The 18,521-nt window shown below is 36.9% G+C and overlaps 1 protein-coding gene across 4 annotated transcripts in view; it reads left to right on the top strand.

Annotated features, from left to right (window-relative positions):
- Tbce (Tubulin-binding cofactor E) overlaps nucleotides 1-18,521 on the top strand; it is a 304,725-nt gene that overhangs the window by 102,759 nt on the left and 183,445 nt on the right. For all 4 annotated transcript variants that reach the window (XM_067136490.2, XM_067136489.2, XM_067136488.2 and 1 more), the window contains one exon: nucleotides 2,450-2,597. In XM_067136490.2, the coding sequence (XP_066992591.1) occupies nucleotides 2,450-2,597 (148 nt within the window). The remainder of the gene's footprint in view (nucleotides 1-2,449; nucleotides 2,598-18,521) is intronic.

The raw sequence follows: 18,521 nt of genomic DNA, 5'->3' as shown, positions 1-18,521 counted from the left end.
TGGATGTATCCAATAATTAAATTAAAATAAATAACTGCCTATTCCTTTCATAGCATTTTTCATTTACGTGGTGCATACTGAAAATCTCATCCTGACAGCCCCTCTGTAGCCTCAAACCACACCGGTTTTCATCAAGATACTCTCAACCCCTGATTCCACCCGCCTTCCCAGAATCCCAGTGAACAGCTTGCCTGGTATACTGATCAATGAGATACCTCGATGTTATGTTGTAATCCTTTCTGTTCTCTTCCTGCTACTGGCCCTGTATGATACCGTACAGCATTGCTGTGTGAAATAATTGAAAGCATGCATATTTGAATCTGTATTGTATTGTATGAATTTCAAATCATACAAACATCAAATTCACAAAAATTAGACTTGTTTCATTAATAATTAAATGAAGTTTCTTTATAATACCTTGGAATAACAGTTTAAAGCACATTGTTCATTAACCTCTGTGTGGTTTCAATTAAATTTTCTGTTTTCTTAGGATCACTTAAGTCAAAGCACTGTAAAATCTTTTGTATTCATACAGTAAGTACTCGCACAGAAACAGATTGAGGGTTTCCTATATTCTTAATTTCCCATCTGTAGCATTACCTCATACAAGACTTTATTTCTCTCCAGCTGATGGAAATTTAGTGCCAATGACCTAGATGGCCCCTCCTTTTTAAATTATTTCATCCACAGTCCTTCCTAGTATGTCACTCCTCCCTTCTTTGTTTCACCTACAGTATCCGTTTTGATTTATTTTCTCCATTCTGTTTTTGATGATCAAGATTATATTCATTTATTTTAAAATAATACTACATTAAAGCCTTGGATTGTGAGCATAATACGTTGTGTAAACGTGCTTGTAACCCAAAGCACTTGCATATCAAAGCAATTCCCATAAGAAATAAATTTAAACGTAGATATTTTGTTCCACAACCCAGAAATATGTGTTGATAAAAAATGATCCACATGAGAAGCATGATCCCTACATCTTCTAGAATACATAGCTGTTGCTTTGATACTCTCATGACTCCTTTTGCTCCATCCAGACCCTTTAGTTCTTCTTTAATATTATCCAAATAGTTAATGTAGATTTTGTGTAAAAATCTTGTATATTGGTTACATGCATATCTTGTTCAGCGACATCCTTCTTAGCTTTCGCTATAATCGTCTTCTTCGTTTGTCTTCCTCTTTCAACTTTTTTCTTCACGGGGCTCATTGCTGTAGTAAAGTTATTAAATAACAGTCACTACACTTGGACACAAAATATTTTTGAAGGGCGGAAAAAAGTCCATTTGACACTCCATGTTGCACAATGTTGGCATGTAAAAGATCTCTGGTGACACATTTGGCGTTTAAAACCAAACCAAACCCCACGGCACTTAACGCCCTTGAAAGGGCTTTGGCCTGCCCAGCGACCACTGCTCAGCCCAAAGGCCTGCAGATTACGCAGTGCCGTGTGGTCAGCGCGACACATCCTCTCGACCGTTATTCTAGGCTTTCAAGACTGGGACCGCCATCTCACCGTCAGATAGCTCCTCAATTCTAATCATGTAGCTGAGTGGACCTCAAACCAGCCCTCAGGTCGAGAGAAAAATTCCTGACCTGGCCAGGAATCGAACTCGGGGCCTCCGGGCGAGAGGCAGGCACACTACCCCTACACCACGGGGCTGGCACATTGGTGTTTACCTGACAAAATTCATTAAATCTCAGCCACAGACACCGAAGAGAGTGGTTTACTCTGTCTGCCATCTAGTAGGCCTAGAGTAAAACGGAATGTCGAAATTGATGAGCAGCCAGCCAGATGGTGTCAAATAAAATATCTGCACATGGTAGCTGAGGCCATACGATTATTATTATTATTATTATTATTATTATTATTATTGTTTTTAGTACAGTATGTATACACTCGTATAGATGTTGATTATATGAGCAATGCACGCTAACTGAACTCGAACATGGGAGAAGATTACCAACATTCCCATAGCATGAGGGTAAAGGGGAGGAGGGTGGGGATGGAAAATGACTCCGTTGTGGTTATGTGATGCTCAGCAGACAGATGCGTATTACTTGTAGTTCAAAACCGTACTCGTTTATAAAATTAAAATTCATTAAAAATGTTTGCTCTTCTAGCAATATACTTGCAGGCCAAGTTGCTGGCAGTCCAAGGTTTTACTGTATTTTGTTTCATCTTGATCCCCATAGTTTCTTTAGTGTTTGTTCAACACACCTGTACTCACTATTTGGATTCTTAAGAGCAGTTGTTAATATTTTGGAAAATTTATACTTGAGAAGTAATACATTGTGAAGCCCTTTAGACTAAGCACTTAGAAAAGGAATGATGATTCTGTAAAAACCTTGGTCAGTACCTGCCAATAGAATGAATTTGTTATTGTTATTTTTAAGATACTCTTTCCTATGATTGTTAATATTAGTGTTCTTCTTTCTTGATCAGTGACAATCGGTTGATGTTGCCAGAAAATCCAATAGAGCTCCAGGATGCATTTCGCTCTTTAGAACATTTAATTGCTGGTCTCTTAGAATACACATGGAGTGAAATGATGACCTGTGCCACTATGTGGCCTCATATTAAGTCTCTTCAGGTATGTTTGTTCAGCTTAAAATGGTTTAGTTATTTCCTGAGTGTCCATACTTCTTTTTTTATATATGATACAGTAGATGAAAAGGAAATGAGAAATTTGTTTTTAATTTATATTAAAAATTACTATTTATGTCTTGTTATAATTCAGTATTTCCTATATAATTTTACTTACAGGATGGGTAGGTGTGTCTAACATGGTGGATTAGCTGCCAACTTTCCACCCTGATAGCTGAGGTTTGAATCCCAGTGACTTTGAGTTGAAATACTCACCTGAAAAATCATGTTGGCAGCCTTCAACCTCTAGCTAAAACCCAATATGAATTGAGGTCATGCCTAGTTCTAGCCCTTTCCTATCCCATCAATGCTGAATACTTACAGGAGCTAGTACAACATTAAGCACATGGCAAATAATAATAATAATAATAATAATAATAATAATAATAAAATGACTCCTGTTTCCAAGAAGTAAATGGGATAATTAGAGGATTCTCCTTTAAAAAAAAATTACTTCATGATGTAAATATAGCTTTTCTTCAAATTAATGTTAACAGAAAGATTATTTTCACAAATACCTTTATAATGAAGTAAAAATAGTGACAAATACAAACAAAATGCATGTAAGAAAGGAACTATCTCACTGTACCCTTCAACGTGATGCAGACTATTTCAGAATGTAAAAACGGCAAGTCAGCAGACCTGGATGACATTCGATCAGAACAGATTAAGCATTTTGGACCAAAAACTAAGGAATAGGTTCTGCAGCCCTTCAACAACTGTATGAGCTGTATGTTGTGATTTAACCCTTTCAGACCTGAATTTTTTCCCACCAACAGAAAAATTTGTTTTGAGAGACATTGTCTTCGTAAGGGGTTCATAAACATTAGCAAGCATTAAAAAAAAAAAAAAAAAAAAAAAAGATATATTATCTTTATTGACATTTATGGGATGTCCCATGTTCATGTACAAACCGCACTAAGAGGTGCTGTTACTTTTGTTCAGCCACTTGAATATAATTTACAGTTTGTACAACAGATCATCATAAGATAACTTCAGAAATGGCATTACAAATGCTATTACACATTCCCAACATAGGCATCATTAATTACTTGCCATTATTTTTACATATCGTATGAAAACCACTAAAACAATTACGGTCCTTGCTGAGGCACAGATGTACATTGCATTTGTCACATCGGAAATGCGATCTCCCAGTACAGCGCCGCTTCTTACATCTTCCTGCCTCCTTCTGTTGATTGTGCTGAGGCGTATGATCATTTAGATCCTTTTGAACCTCCATTGTGGGACGTATCTCACCTCTTCTTCTCTGTGTTGGTGCTGCCTCTACTTCTTCTTGTTCAAGCGATTGGTCTTCCACATTTCTTTGTATATACCGCTTTAACCAACCTTCAGAAGGCCCTGTGCAACTCAAATGCGAAAGTGAAGCAGATCCATAACTTGCTTTTTAGGTACACCAGATAACTCACAGTCTCTCCGATATTCAATCCATCTGTTACACAGAACTAAATCCACGGCGTGAAGAAGCATCCTTAGAGTCCACTTTCTTGACCTGATATAAATTCTGTATAGACTGATTATTTGATCAAGGAGATCTACTCCACCCATTCCATGATTATATAGTTTCACAATTTCAAGGCATGTAACGTCAACATGCTTGTTTTTTAATCCCATCGTAGAACTGTAAGTACAAGTACAACAGAACGATTGTCTGTCCACTTGACCATCACCACATCATCATTACTAACAAGCTGATCACTATGACCTCTTCCTTTCTTTTTTGCATCACTGTCGGATATTACAGGTGGACTAGCAAACCTGTTTATTCGGCATGTACCTGCTGCCAGTATGTTGTTACTTCTTAGAATACGGAACAAGTTGTAAGTTGAAAAGAATACTTTTGATAAATGGAGTACCACGGCTGCCCCTAGTCCTAACTGCTTTACATTATCCTTATTTAGTTCCATTGTGCTACCCTGATATACTAAGAAATCGTACACTAAACCACTTTTACCACACACAACAAAAATTTTGATCCCCCAAGGGTAGGGCTTACCCTTGATGTACTGTTTCATTGAAAAAGGGCCTTCAGGAAACCATCTGCTCATCGATACATAAGTTTTCTTCTAGTTGTAACTGCAAGCAGCATTCATATACAACGTTTTAAAGAGGGCGTACCTTGAACAGTTTATCATTGCAATCGTCAGGTCTATCTAAATTGTTCACGATATGTAAGTTGTTGCGCAATCGAAGAAAGCTGTCACAAGTCATGTTTTCTAGAAACATTGATATTCCTAGTGCACTGTCCCAGAAAAGTCTCACTCTAGGAAACTCCAAGCAGCCAATGGCAATGTGCAGAGCAAATAAAACCTGAATCTCATGGCTTGTAGCTGGTTTGAAGTTGGTTATGTTGTTCTGCAGAGCATAAATATTAGTACAGTCTGCAAACTTATCAAAATCAGACAGTTTTATATACCTAAGGAAATAATTTACAGGTGCTAGCACTTCATCACAGTTCCCTTCTGGGGCCTCCCATTCAAGGTCAGGAATAACTAATGACCTTTGGCTCCACCTAATGTCCTTCTTCTCATTGATAAAATTTGCATAGGTTTTATTAACTGATCCTTGGGTCAAAATTTCATCCTTTTCATCTTCTCTCCTTTCATCACTTGATAGGTGCTGAGTTTTCTGTTGATAGTCGCCTCCAGTTCTCAGTGAGGTTCTAATATTCTTATCATGAAGAATTACATCTTCCTCATCACTGAGGAAGTCATCCACATCAGATACATCACCTGCTTCCAACAAATCCAGTATCTGAGATGCATCCAAGCATTTGTCACTTGTGTTAGATGGACCTAAAAGAAATAAAACTTTGTAATTATATCCTGAATAAGAAAAGAAAACAGTTATAGACTATTCAGATTGATATAATTTACTAGACCCACTAGTAATTCCGTAATGTTTACAGTTTCAAATATATTCGCTGCTATATCTAGACCTAATATGTGATAATTATCGTTACAGGCAGTTACAGCAATCAGTTTATTTTATATCTTGCTTATAATTATATTGTCAGTGTATACTTCTTGAAGTGAAAAGTAACTGAGATTATATATCTCTTACGTAAACAAACCTTGAGACTGGATGGACATGATCATGTATATACTATTTTATACACAGATGACACATCAATGGAAGGTTGCTCAGTCAAACTATTCACATCTGTTCATCGTATGTGCAATTTACTTTAAATATTAATAGTTCTAAATCATACAACGTCAATTTACTAATGAAATCGAAAAATACAGTGGTCTTACCTGATGAATTCTCAGCCATGGTTGCAAGCTGATGCTCATTTATTCCTCTACTTCCATGAGTCCCTGATAGATGGTACTAAGTTACCAAAAGCAGAAGCAAGGAAGTGCATGAACATGGACAAGCCGTTCCAAAAGTTGTAACTAGACTTGAAGCATTAGAAAAAGAATGCAGAAAGTTGTGTACATGATCATGGGCACTGGGTCCGAAAGAGTTGTCAGATACCAAAGGTATGGAGAAAGAGCAGACTAATTGCCGTACTGAAACCTGACAAGGAAGGGAACTATCAAAATTATTTCAGACCCGTAGCACTTCTATGTCACCTCTACAAATTACACTAGTAGAAAGAATGATTCTAAATCGCATTTTACCTGTGATTAACCCATTACTTATACCACAGCAAGCCAACTTCAATCCCGGTAAAAGCTGTACTGGGCAACTTCTGAATCTCACATAGTTTACAGAGGATGGATTAAAATCCCACAAGGTCACTGGTGTGGCCTTTGTGGATCTATCAGCAGCATATGACACTGTCAGCCATCAGGAACTTCTGGCTAAGGTCTTCTATTTGACAAAGGACAGTAGGCTCATCGCCACTTCTTCTCCACAATCGTAGGTTTTTTTGTAGACTTCCGAGGACAGCGCAGCCGGGGAGAATACAGAAAAATGATCTACCCCAAAGAAACTTGGCTCCAATACGTTTCAACATAATTATGTACAAAGCAAATAAGTCCAAATTCCATTAGTTTCTTATATGCTGATGATCTTGCCTTGGCCGCACAAAGCACCAATTTTGAAACAGTGAAAATATATCTTACTACTGCCCCTCAAAAATGTTTTTTTTTTTTTAACAAGTTGCTTTACGTCGCACCGACACAGATATGTCTTATGGTGATGATGGGACAGGAAGGGGCTAGGAGTGGGAAGGAAGCGGCCGTGGCCTTAATTAAGGTACAGCCCCAGTATTTGCCTGGTGTGAAAATGGGAAACCATGGAAAACCATCTTCAGGGCTGCCGACAGTGGGGTTCAAATCCACTATCTCCCGAATAAAGTTAAAAACTTTGTTTTGTTCCGTATTGAACTGAGATTACACTGTTAAAATTTGAATGAAGGTTCCACCTATTCAATATTAAATAAATGTCGTACAAGATATTAGTTTATAACATGTTATTTATTTATTCATAGTACCGGTTTTGACACGTAAGAGTGCCATCTTCAGCTTAAAATTGCAAACTGGGCGAGTAACATATTATATTACTATGAACAATATATGTACAATATGATATAAAATACAATATAGTGACAATTTCACACATAAAAATGAAAAGTAGATCAAATATATGGTGGTATGTTGCAACGCATTCCAGCCGCTATAGTCTATGGTTGTGAAACTGTTGATGTTGCACATTCAATGTTGGATTGATGATATGTGTAATAAAATTGAAGTCCACTCCTCTGTTGGTATAGGTGGAGATAGACGTTGAAGTCCAGTAGTCTATATGGTTAACAAGGTCTTCTGATAATTATATGTTATAGCCAGCACTTAATAAGTGGTGGGTTGAATATAGTTTTAGTTAGACTAAAATTGTCTCAGTTCAATGTGGATAGTGAAGCCCAAAAAAGAAAAAGGAAAGCTAATTAGATGAATAGATTACTTGAAATGGGGCAAGACAAATTCGTGGTTCTGTGTGACGAAATATGGGACTCGCCTTGTGCAGCGTGCTTGATGTTTGTTATGTGAAGAGGAGATGTGGACTGAGCGTGTGTAGACATGGATAAGTCAGGTATGTAGGAAGGGGTGGGAGGGCGGTGTTTAATTCGTCACACAGACCAAGAATTTGTCTTGCCCCATTTCAAGTAATCTATTCATCTAATTAGCTTTCCTTTTTCTTTTTAGGCTTCACTATCCACATTGAACTGAGACAATTTTAGTTTAACTAAAACCATATTCAACCCACCACTTATTAAGTGCTGGCTATAACATATAATCATCAGAAGACCTTGTTAACCATATAGACTACTGGACTTTGACCTATATTTCCACCAATACCAGCAGAGGAGTGGACTTCAGTTTTACTTCGGCATTTTAATGTTTACATCAAGATTTTAAATTCGCATATCATCAATCCAACATTGAATGTGCAATATCATCAACAGTTTCACAACCATAGACTATAACGCCTGTAATGTATTACAACACACCACCATATATTTTACCTACTTTTTCATTTTCATGTGTGAAATTGTCACTATATGTATTTTATATCATATTGTACGTATATTGTTTATAGTAATATAATATGTTACTTGCCCAGTTTACAATTTTAAGCTGAAGATGACACTCTTACGTGTCGAAACCGGTACTATGAATAAATAAATAACATGTTGTAAACTAATATCTTGTATGACATATACAGTGAAACCTCGGAATATGAGTAACTTGGTCTAAGAGTGTTTTGCAAGACGAGCAAACATTTTAAATAAATTGTAACTTGACTTGATAAACGAGTGAGGTTCCGCAATACGAGCGTCGTGTGTGGCTACGTTTTCCCCTCCCCTGTTCGTTTGTTGAATGGATGAACGAGGTCTTTGGTCCTCAGAAAATAATCTGCCGCTAAAGTATTGCTGGTTATGGACAATGCTCTTGCTCATCCTCCACGCCTTGAGGCCTTGACGACGACTTACAGGAAGAATTCAAGTTCATAAGGTTCCTTCCTCCCAACACTGCTCCACTACTCCAGCCTATGGATCAGCAAGTTATTTTGAATTTCAAGAAGCTATACACCAAAGCACTATTTCAGCGATGCTTCCAAGCGAGTTTGGGAGAAATCATTTCCCCACTGTGAACTGTCTGAAAATCATCGATAAAGCCTAGGATGGAGTCACCAAGAGAACTCTCACTTCCCCTTGTGGAAAGCTGTGGCCTGACTGTGTTCTTGGACGTTACTTTGAGGGGATTGTTGGTGACAATGGGCCGCCAATTGTCGATGAAATTGTGTCCTTAAGGAAGACTATGGGGCTGGAGGTGAATGACGTGGGCATTCAAGAGTTGGTGGAAGAACACAGGCAGGAACTGACGACCAACGAACTGATGGACCTGCATCGCGAACAACAAGAGTAGGTTATGGAGATCTCGTCTGGGAAAGAGGAGGAGGAAAAGTCAGTGGAATCTCTCACTTCAACTGAGATTCGGGAGAAGTACAAAATTTGGGAAACAGTGCAAAATTTTGTAGAAAAACACCACCCTAATAAGGCTGTAGCAGTGCGAGCGAAGAATCAGTTCAATGACAATGCAATGTCACATTTTCGTGAAATATTCAAAAAGAGGCAAAAGCAACAGTTATTGGACTGGTTCCTCGTTAAAGTTGCACGAAAAGGAAACAATTCCAGTGAGCCAACAGATAGCAGTGATTCTGTTAGTGAAATTCGTGCTACACAGTATCTTTTCTCATGTCATCTCTCGTCTCCATCACACCAACAGTGATTCTATTGTAAGGAAAAGTGCACTTTAATTTGTTTTACGTTATATTTTGTTTTAAAAATGGTATTAAAAATTAAATAACTGGAAAGGAGGTTCAACCTATTCAATACTCAAAGGAAAGAAACGTAGCAATCACATTTCTATTTAAATGGGACCGGTTTCGACCTTAGTCTAGGTCATCATCAGCCATAAAAACATATAAAATGTTTATGAATGTTGGAGGTCAGTTCCACACTCTGTTAGGCACAAAGACACGACACCACATTCTGTCCTGCATAAAGTCACAACACTACCAATCAACATACGAAGATCAAAAAGGCTTGAATTCGCAGACGAACAGATCTGTAGTAGAAAGCCGCCAGCTCCCGGTGACCAGCGCGGCACACTCAAGGTCACGCGCTGCTGCCAAACACCAAAGTAGAGTGGAGAACGTTTCGAAGGTCCAGAACCTGTCACGGCTGCGGGAAGCCAATTACGTATATAAAAATATACGACGCCAATTAGTACAACTGAATGAGCACCCGTACTCCAGATAAGTTCTTGGTAAACAGTTGACTTGAAAAAACAATTGTAGAGAGAAGAAAAAAATGTAGTAAAAAGCGCAATATTGGAAAACAAATGAAAACTTATATGCACAGTGCGCTATTTTTTAAGAAAAAATTTTTTTAGGTTATGATTGAAGTAGTCGAAGTTGGCGCAAGACAAAAATTTGAAAGAGGAGAATAAATTAAACGAGGAAGAGTGATAGTGAAATAAGAGAAAGAATAAAAGAAATTGAAGTTAGATGGTAATGAGGAAAGATAAGATAGGGAAATGAAGGAGGGGTAGTTTAAGGTGGGTTAGGAGGGTGGGTTATTGGAGGTAGAAAATGTGGGTGGGAACTATGTAAGACATGGAAAATAGAATTGGGGTTTTGGAATTTGGAATTTTTGAGAAGAAGAATTAGGAAGTCAAAAAGGATATTGGGTTTTTCAGAAATGTCGTTTAAATTGAAATTAGGGTTGAAGTACTGGTCAAGGTGGATAAAGCAATTTTCAGTAATGTTTAAGAGGGGGCCTTTGTTAATGATTTTAAGTATGTTTATGTCATTGTCAATATTGGTGAAACTATGTTTGGAGTCTTGTATGTGCTGACCTATGGCGGAGAATCTGTTGTATTTAATGGCGTTAACATGTTCAGAGTACCTGATATTGAAGTTGCGGCCAGTTTGTCCGACGTAGGAGGAACTGCAGTTGTTGCATTTAAATCTGTATTCACCAGATTTAGAAAAAGCATTAGACTTATTTAGAGATTTAGAGTTGTGTAAGATATCAAGACTTCTATTGTTAGTTCTAAAAGAAATTTTCATATTATGTTTTTTAAAGATATTAGTTATTTTATAAGCATCCTGAGTAAAAGTGAAGGTGGAAAAAGCAGTTGGTTTTATTGTGTCTTTAGATAAAGTGGTTTTTGGACGGTGTTTGAATTTGTTGATGATGCGGTTAATGAAGGAGTTGTTAAAGCCATTAAATTTAGCAATGTTGCGGATGGTGTTTAATTCATTATTTAAATCTTTTTTGGACATAGGGGTGTTGAAGGCACGAAAAATTAAGCTGTTATAAGTAGCACGTTTATGAGCTTGGGGGTGCAAAGAATCTTGTCTTATTGTAGTTGCTGTTTGGGTTGGTTTTCTGAAAATTTTGTAAGATAAAGAAGAAGGATGTCTAGTAATAGTTAGGTCTAGAAAATTAAGAGTTTGGTTGTGTTCTGATTCGAGGGTGAATTTAATGTTAGAGTCTAAGTTGTTGAGATGAAGAAGTGTAGAGGCTGCGTTGGTTGATTCCTCATTTAATATTACCAATGTGTCGTCGACATATCTCGCCCAAAAGAGGATGTTGGAGAAATTATTATTATTATTATTATTATTATTATTATTATTATTATTATTATTATTATTATTATTATTATTATTATTATTATTATTATTAATACTTGTGTTTTCTAAGAAGTCAAGGTAAATTTCAGCAAGAATGCCAGAAGCAGGTGAGCCCATAGCCAAGCCATCTTGTTGATAAATGGTGTTGTCAAAGGTAAAATAATTATTGTTGAGAACTAATTTTAAAATAGACATGAAGTCTTGAATTTCAAGTTTACTTAGGTTACTGAATTTGTTTAGGTTGTTGTTTATAATGGGGAATAATTTTGGAATTGGAATACTAGGGTACATGTTGACAATGTCAAAAGAATGGAGAGAAAAATTTGGTTGCATTTCAAAATTTTTTAATTTGTTGATTAGATCAGAAGTGTTTTTGATAGATTTGTTGGATAAAAATCGATAATTTTTTAGTAAAAATGTTTGGATGAATTTAGAAGTGTTGTATAGGGGACTGGGTCTGTAATTGATAATTGGACGGATAGGAATGTTAGTTTTGTGAATTTTAGGGAGGGCTTTGGCAGTGGGTAGTCCAGGGTTCATGTTTATTAGTTTAGTTTTTTCTTGATCTGTGAGGAGAAAGGAAACGTTTTTTAAAGTATGTTTGAGTAGGCGTTGGATTTTTGTGGTTGGGTCTTTTTTTATTATAGAAAAAGAAGGGTCACTGAAAAAGTTTTTGGTTTTATCTAAGTAGTCAGTTTTATCCATTATGACAGTAGTGTTGCCTTTATCAGATTTGGTGATAATGAGATTATTGTCATTGATTTTCTTTTTAAGATCTGAAATGGTTTTATTATCTTTATCTAATTATTATTATTATTATTATTATTATTATTATTATTATTATTATTATTATTAATATTATTATTATTATTATTATTATTATAATTAATAAGAGAAGTGTTATTGTTAATGAAGATTTTTTCAAGTTTCCTTTTTACTTCATATCTGATTTCATCTTGTTCATCTGTTGGCATTTTGTTAATGGCTATTTCAGATTCAGTAATTAAATTGGTGGCTACATTGAAAGTGTTGAGATTGGGCCAATTGTGTTTGAAGCCCTTCGAAAGGATTGAGTTTTCATCATCACTCAGAGTTGTTTTAGATAGATTTACGATGGGAGGATGGAATTGTTCAGTAGTTTTGGAGGGTGTGTTACGGTTCTTAAACTGGAATTTATGTGAAGAAGAGTTGTTCTTAGTTTTTTCTGTAGGGTTTGTTGTTTGATTGACAGTACATGAAATAATTTATCGTCTACTTGAGTTAGGAAGAGGTTCCATTGTGCACTCGGGAGAAGACTAGCAATTTCTAGATGTGTTTCGTATAATCTGTTGTTTAAAAATGATTTTTTCTTGTATAAGATTTAAATAATGAATTAAACACCATCCGCAACATTGCTAAATTTAATGGCTTTAACAACTCCTTCATTAACCGCATCATCAACAAATTCAAACACCGTCTAAAAACCACTTTATCTAAAGACACAATAAAACCAACTGCTTTTTCCACCTTCACTTTTACTCAGGATGCTTATAAAATAACTAATATCTTTAAAAAACATAATATGAAAATTTCTTTTAGAACTAACAATAGAAGTCTTGATATCTTACACAACTCTAAATCTCTAAATAAGTCTAATGCTTTTTCTAAATCTGGTGTATACAGATTTAAATGCAACAACTGCAGTTCCTCCTACGTCGGACAAACTGGCCGCAACTTCAAAATCAGGTACTCTGAACATGTTAACGCCATTAAATACAACAGATTCTCCGCCATAGGTCAGCACATACAAGACTCCAAACATAGTTTCACCAATATTGACAATGACATAAACATACTTAAAATCATTAACAAAGGCCCCCTCTTAAACATTACTGAAAATTGCTTTATCCACCTTGACCAGTACTTCAACCCTAATTTCAATTTAAACGACATTTCTGAAAAACCCAATATCCTTTTTGACTTCCTAATTCTTCTTCTCAAAAATTCCAAATTCCAAAACCCCAATTCTATTTTCCATGTCTTACATAGTTCCCACCCACATTTTCTACCTCCAATAACCCACCCTCCTAACCCACCTTAAACTACCCCTCCTTCATTTCCCTATCTTATCTTTCCTCATTACCATCTAACTTCAATTTCTTTTATTCTTTCTCTTATTTCACTATCACTCTTCCTCGTTTAATTTATTCTCCTCTTTCAAATTTTTGTCTTGCGCCAACTTCGACTACTTCAATCATAACCTAAAAAAATTTTTTCTTAAAAAATAGCGCACTGTGCATATAAGTTTTCATTTGTTTTCCAATATTGCGCTTTTTACTACATTTTTTTCTTCTCTCTACAATTGTTTTTTCAAGTCAACTGTTTACCAAGAACTATCTGGAGTACGGGTGCTCATTCAGTTGTACTAATTGGCGTCGTATATTTTTATATACGTAATTGGCTTCCCGCAGCCGTGACAGGTTCCGGACCTTTGAAACGTTCTCCACTCTACTTTGGTGTTTGGCCGCAGCGCGTGACCTTGAGTGTGCCGCGCTGGTCACCGGGAGCTGGCGGCTTTCTACTACAGATCTGTTCGTCTGCGAATTCAAGCCTTTTTGATCTTCGTATGTTGATTAGTAGTGTTGTGACTTTATGCAGGACAGAATGTGGTGTCGTGTCTTTGTGCCTAACAGAGTGTGGAACTGACCTCCAACATTCATAAACATTTTATATGTTTTTATGGCTGATGATGACCTAGACTAAGGTCGAAACCGGTCCCATTTAAATAGAAATGTGATTGCTACGTTTCTTTCCTTTGAGTATTGAATAGGTTGAACCTCCTTTCCAGTTATTTAATTTTTAACATCAATAATTTCAATACGGAACAATGAAATTTTTATCTTTAAAAATGGTATGCGAATAAATATTTTTATTTTTGTGTTGTGGACGAATCATCCGTGTTTCAATTGTTTCTTATGGGAAATGTTGCTTTGATATACGAGCGCTTTGGATTACAAGCATGTTGCTGGAACGAATTATGCTCGCAATCCAAGGTGCCACTGTATTTAGTATTGAATAGGTGGAACCTTCATTCAGATTTTAACAGTGCAGTTTTGTGATATCACATATAGTTCCAACTTTACAATACTCAAAGTTTAATCTTAAAACAAGGTTACAGGTACATGTTTCGTCCCTCTTGGGGTCATCTTCAGCTTTTTAAAAAACGAAAGTTGAGTAGTGAAAATAAAAGCATATATAATTTGTCATAATACATGTCTTCAATAACTTAATTCTGTAAGTCTTTGTGTGCTATTTAACAAGTAAGTGGCAACACACAATTAAAATTTGTTTAATCACAGTATAAAAGAGTCTTATGTTTGCCAGCAAATAGGTTAAGGATAAAACATGAACTTGTGGAGTCTTGGATTTCTTGCTACTATTTATGCAAGAGGGGCTGCCTGGCCGAGGCGGTAAAGGCGTGCTCGGTTCGCCCGGAAGGACGTGGGTTCAAATCCCCGCCAGGAAGTTGTAAAATTTAAGAAACGAGATTTCCACTTCTGGAGATGCATATGGCCCAGGGGTTCACTCAGCCTACACCAAAAATGAGTACCAGGTTAATTCCTGAGGGCAAATGCAGCCGGGCGTAGAGCTAACCACTCTACCCCATCACGTGCCGAGGTTAACAATGGTGGAAGCCTTTACCTTCCACTCCTCCAAGGGCCTTCATGGCCTGTATGGAGGTGACTTTGCTATTTATATGATACCTATTAATGGATTCCAAGGAATAATTTAAATCACAACATACTGACATCCTTCAGTAACTTTGAAAGACACTGGTTACTTCTTAAATCATTCAACCAAGTGACTCTCATATTCTTTCAAGATTTTACGAACTTTTATTAACGTCTCTGTGTTCATAATTTAGATTTTTTTTTTAGTGTTCACTATTTTAATGTTTTTTCCAATTTTGTATATGTAAATCCTTCCAAGTACAATTATGAAAATTTAATATATACAGGTAAACCCCGTTATACGCGGATTCGTTATCCGCGTTTTTGCATGTACGTGATTTTGGTTTTAAGTCTAGTGCTGCCATCTTTTAACAGTATGGGGAAGCTGTAATTCCTGAAGGCGGGTACAGACATGCGTGCCAAACACTGTAACGTACAATACGTCGCACGCCAAGGTTAAACGGGGCAAGCGCATCTCTACGCGCATCTTCTGTCGTATTTGTCGAGACGTGAATCGTCAGTTCCGGTCATTAGAGCTGTGAAGTTGCACTTCACAGGTTTCGTATTTAAAATGCCGGGTAAAAGGAAAGAAAGTGTGTCCGTCGAAGGAAAGAAGCGTGTACCAAAGTCGCATTCGTTAAAAACAAAATTAGAAGTTTTGGATCACTGTGAGAAAGGTGAGCGTATTGTTGATATTTATCATGCGTTGGGACTTAGTGAGTTCACTGTGAGCACTATTCATGACAATGCAGAATTAATTCGAAAAACTGCTCAGTCATCTACTAACTTAAGTGTGACTAGAGTGACCAAATCTCGCCCGGAAGCGATGGAAAGAATGGATTGGACTGAGCATCACAACCAACAACACATGCCTCTCTCTGAAGCTCCTATTCAAGCTATGGCCAAGAACTTGTATGCAGAGTTTAGTTTATTATTGTGTTTTTCAGTGTTAAACTTTTAAGTGCATAAAGTTTGCATTAAAATGCGTTTCATAAACATATTATGGTTATTTTTTGTAAAAATACTAATAATCTCTGCTGTTTTAAACTTAATATGTGAGTTAACGGGAACCTAACCATATATTTTACATGTAAAATGACTCGATTTACGCAAATTCGGTATCCGCGGCAATTCCGCAGAACGTATCTATCACGTATAACGAGGTCTACCTGTATTTTGTTATTAGATTTTATATAATAGGCAGATCCTATATATCGTATTTACGCTATTAATCGCCGCATATTTTTAAAAAAAGTTGAGGCATGAAATTGGGGTGTGGGTTTTATTTGCATCAATGTTGGCAACAAGCTCCTGGCTCTCCTAGTTTTCGATATTGGGTATACCGTTATGCTTTGTGTAACCGCAGATGGAAGAAAACTGCCCCCATATGTCATATTTAAACGGAAAACAATTCAGACTTTTAATTTAAAACTGCAATTACATTTTTAAAAATTAGTTTTTTACCCAGTAATTTAAATTCAAAATTTCTCCATGTCATGATAGAATGCATCTTCTGGAACCTGCAGGGGAAGCTATCCGCCCTTTCATTCGCTTCGGTATGTTTACAGTTTGTTTCATAGTTGCTAAGTTTGAGTGAAATTGTATTCTTTTGTATTCATTGTTTTAAGGAACGCCACAGTATCACGTAACAGGCAGTGTGCGAAGAAGCAGAATCCACGAACACTGGCGATTCTCTTTGGCGATGCCGACAGTTGGCGAAAAAGCGCGGCTCATAATTATAATCAATTTGTATGCAACGAACAATATTGTCAACGCCTATGAAACTGCATTGTTTCTTTTCCTTTTATGCCTGGCCCAAATGGACTTTTTAAAAGGAGGTGGGCTCGCTGTATTGTGTTGCAATGCAGGTGGAAGCGAAAGACTTCTTCCCCCTCGTTATAGGAAAATTTGATAAGCCACGACGTTTTAAGGGCGTCGGGTACTTTCCGTGCAAATAAAGGCATCTAAAAATGCTTGTAGTACAGCAATCCAATGAATGAAGTACTTGCACACCGGAGCCAGCATAGACTTCTTGTCTTTGAATATTTTTTTTCTTTTTTTCTTTTGTTGGCTGAGGTTATGTTTGTCAGTGGGTTATTCATTCCATTATTTGAATACTGTAAATGCACCTTGTTGTATACATTTTGGAAATAGTTCTTTTCCATTGCATTTTAAAAGGTTTAAACTGTGAATCAGTGTTCATTGCATGCAGTAACGGATCTTAGAATATTTTTTGATGCGGCAAGGGTTGGCATTTCTGAAGTACAAGTTGGCGGTTAATTCAAAGTCACATCATTCGAAGTCCAATTTTTGCATCCCAATGACTTTGAATTACTGAGGTTTTACCATATCGCAAAACTTACATCCGAGTTCACCGATGTGTCTGTTTCAACTGTTTACATTACACGAAAAAGAATTATCCACCACCGGTCATGTTAATATACGCCTAAAGAAAAGACCACAATTCCCTGTGGATCAAAAGATTCGTTGTCTCTTGTATCACTAGAATCCTCTCCTAAATTACTCACAAATTCATTACACGCCATGTCTAAAATACTTTTCACACGCGGTCTTTTGATCCTATTGCAAGTTCAGATTAATGAAATGCCTGGGCCTACTTTATCATTTTCATGGCAAATATATTTTATAGCGGTGATAATGTATTTCCCAAATATGTTCAATCAGAGCAGCTATATCCATAAATTTACACGTTCATATTTGCGTAAAGATCCCGTGGACCTCGCGGAGTGATATGAATTGTTTGTTTGTTTGTGCCTATGTTACTCTTTCAGTGGAAGGAATTTTAGTTCATTTAATTTTATTTTTTTTCCTTTTCAAAATGAGCCTTCCTAAAACAGGGTGTGGGGATTATTCGCGTCAATACAGTACTCCACTACACATCGTTTTCTGTCAATATGCAGCAAAACGCAATTCATATCTTATGAGAAGCTAGCTGGATTGAAGTGGTGTAGTCAACCACAAATTCTCTGCACATCAGCAATGGCTTTTTGTTACTCCATCGCAGAGTATGCACGTTCTTTTTGTACTCATTTCATGCCAAACAGGTGGATGTGGCCCTCAATGAGACTTGTCGATTGGTGACATGCTGTTTGAAATCTACTCCAGTTGACAAGCTCTACCAGCTTGCAGAGATCCACCACACATTCAAAGAGAAGTGGCTGATAACAAGGAGAAGACATTAGAAAGTTCTTATCCACTGCATGGTCATGCACCCCCAGCTCAGAGACTGAAGTCCAGGCACAGCTTTCTACGAACATCGCAGGAATTAATCAGATCAGCTGAAAATGCAAGATTACAGCTATGGAAAACAAGGCCTCCCAACATCCCTGGACACATAGCAGTGGCTGAATGCTTATCATCTGGCTACAAAGAGACTTGGACAACGTGGACATCTTTGAATAGGTTGAGATGGGGTGGTCATAACCAAAGTGATCTTAGCAAGATGGGGTTACATTGATGCCAACAAG

The sequence above is a fragment of the Anabrus simplex genome, chromosome 1, assembly GCF_040414725.1.
Source record: "Anabrus simplex isolate iqAnaSimp1 chromosome 1, ASM4041472v1, whole genome shotgun sequence".
NCBI lineage: Eukaryota > Metazoa > Arthropoda > Insecta > Orthoptera > Tettigoniidae > Anabrus > Anabrus simplex.
The sequence above is the reverse complement of the archived record's forward strand: the minus strand, read 5'-3'. Positions and strand labels throughout refer to the sequence as shown.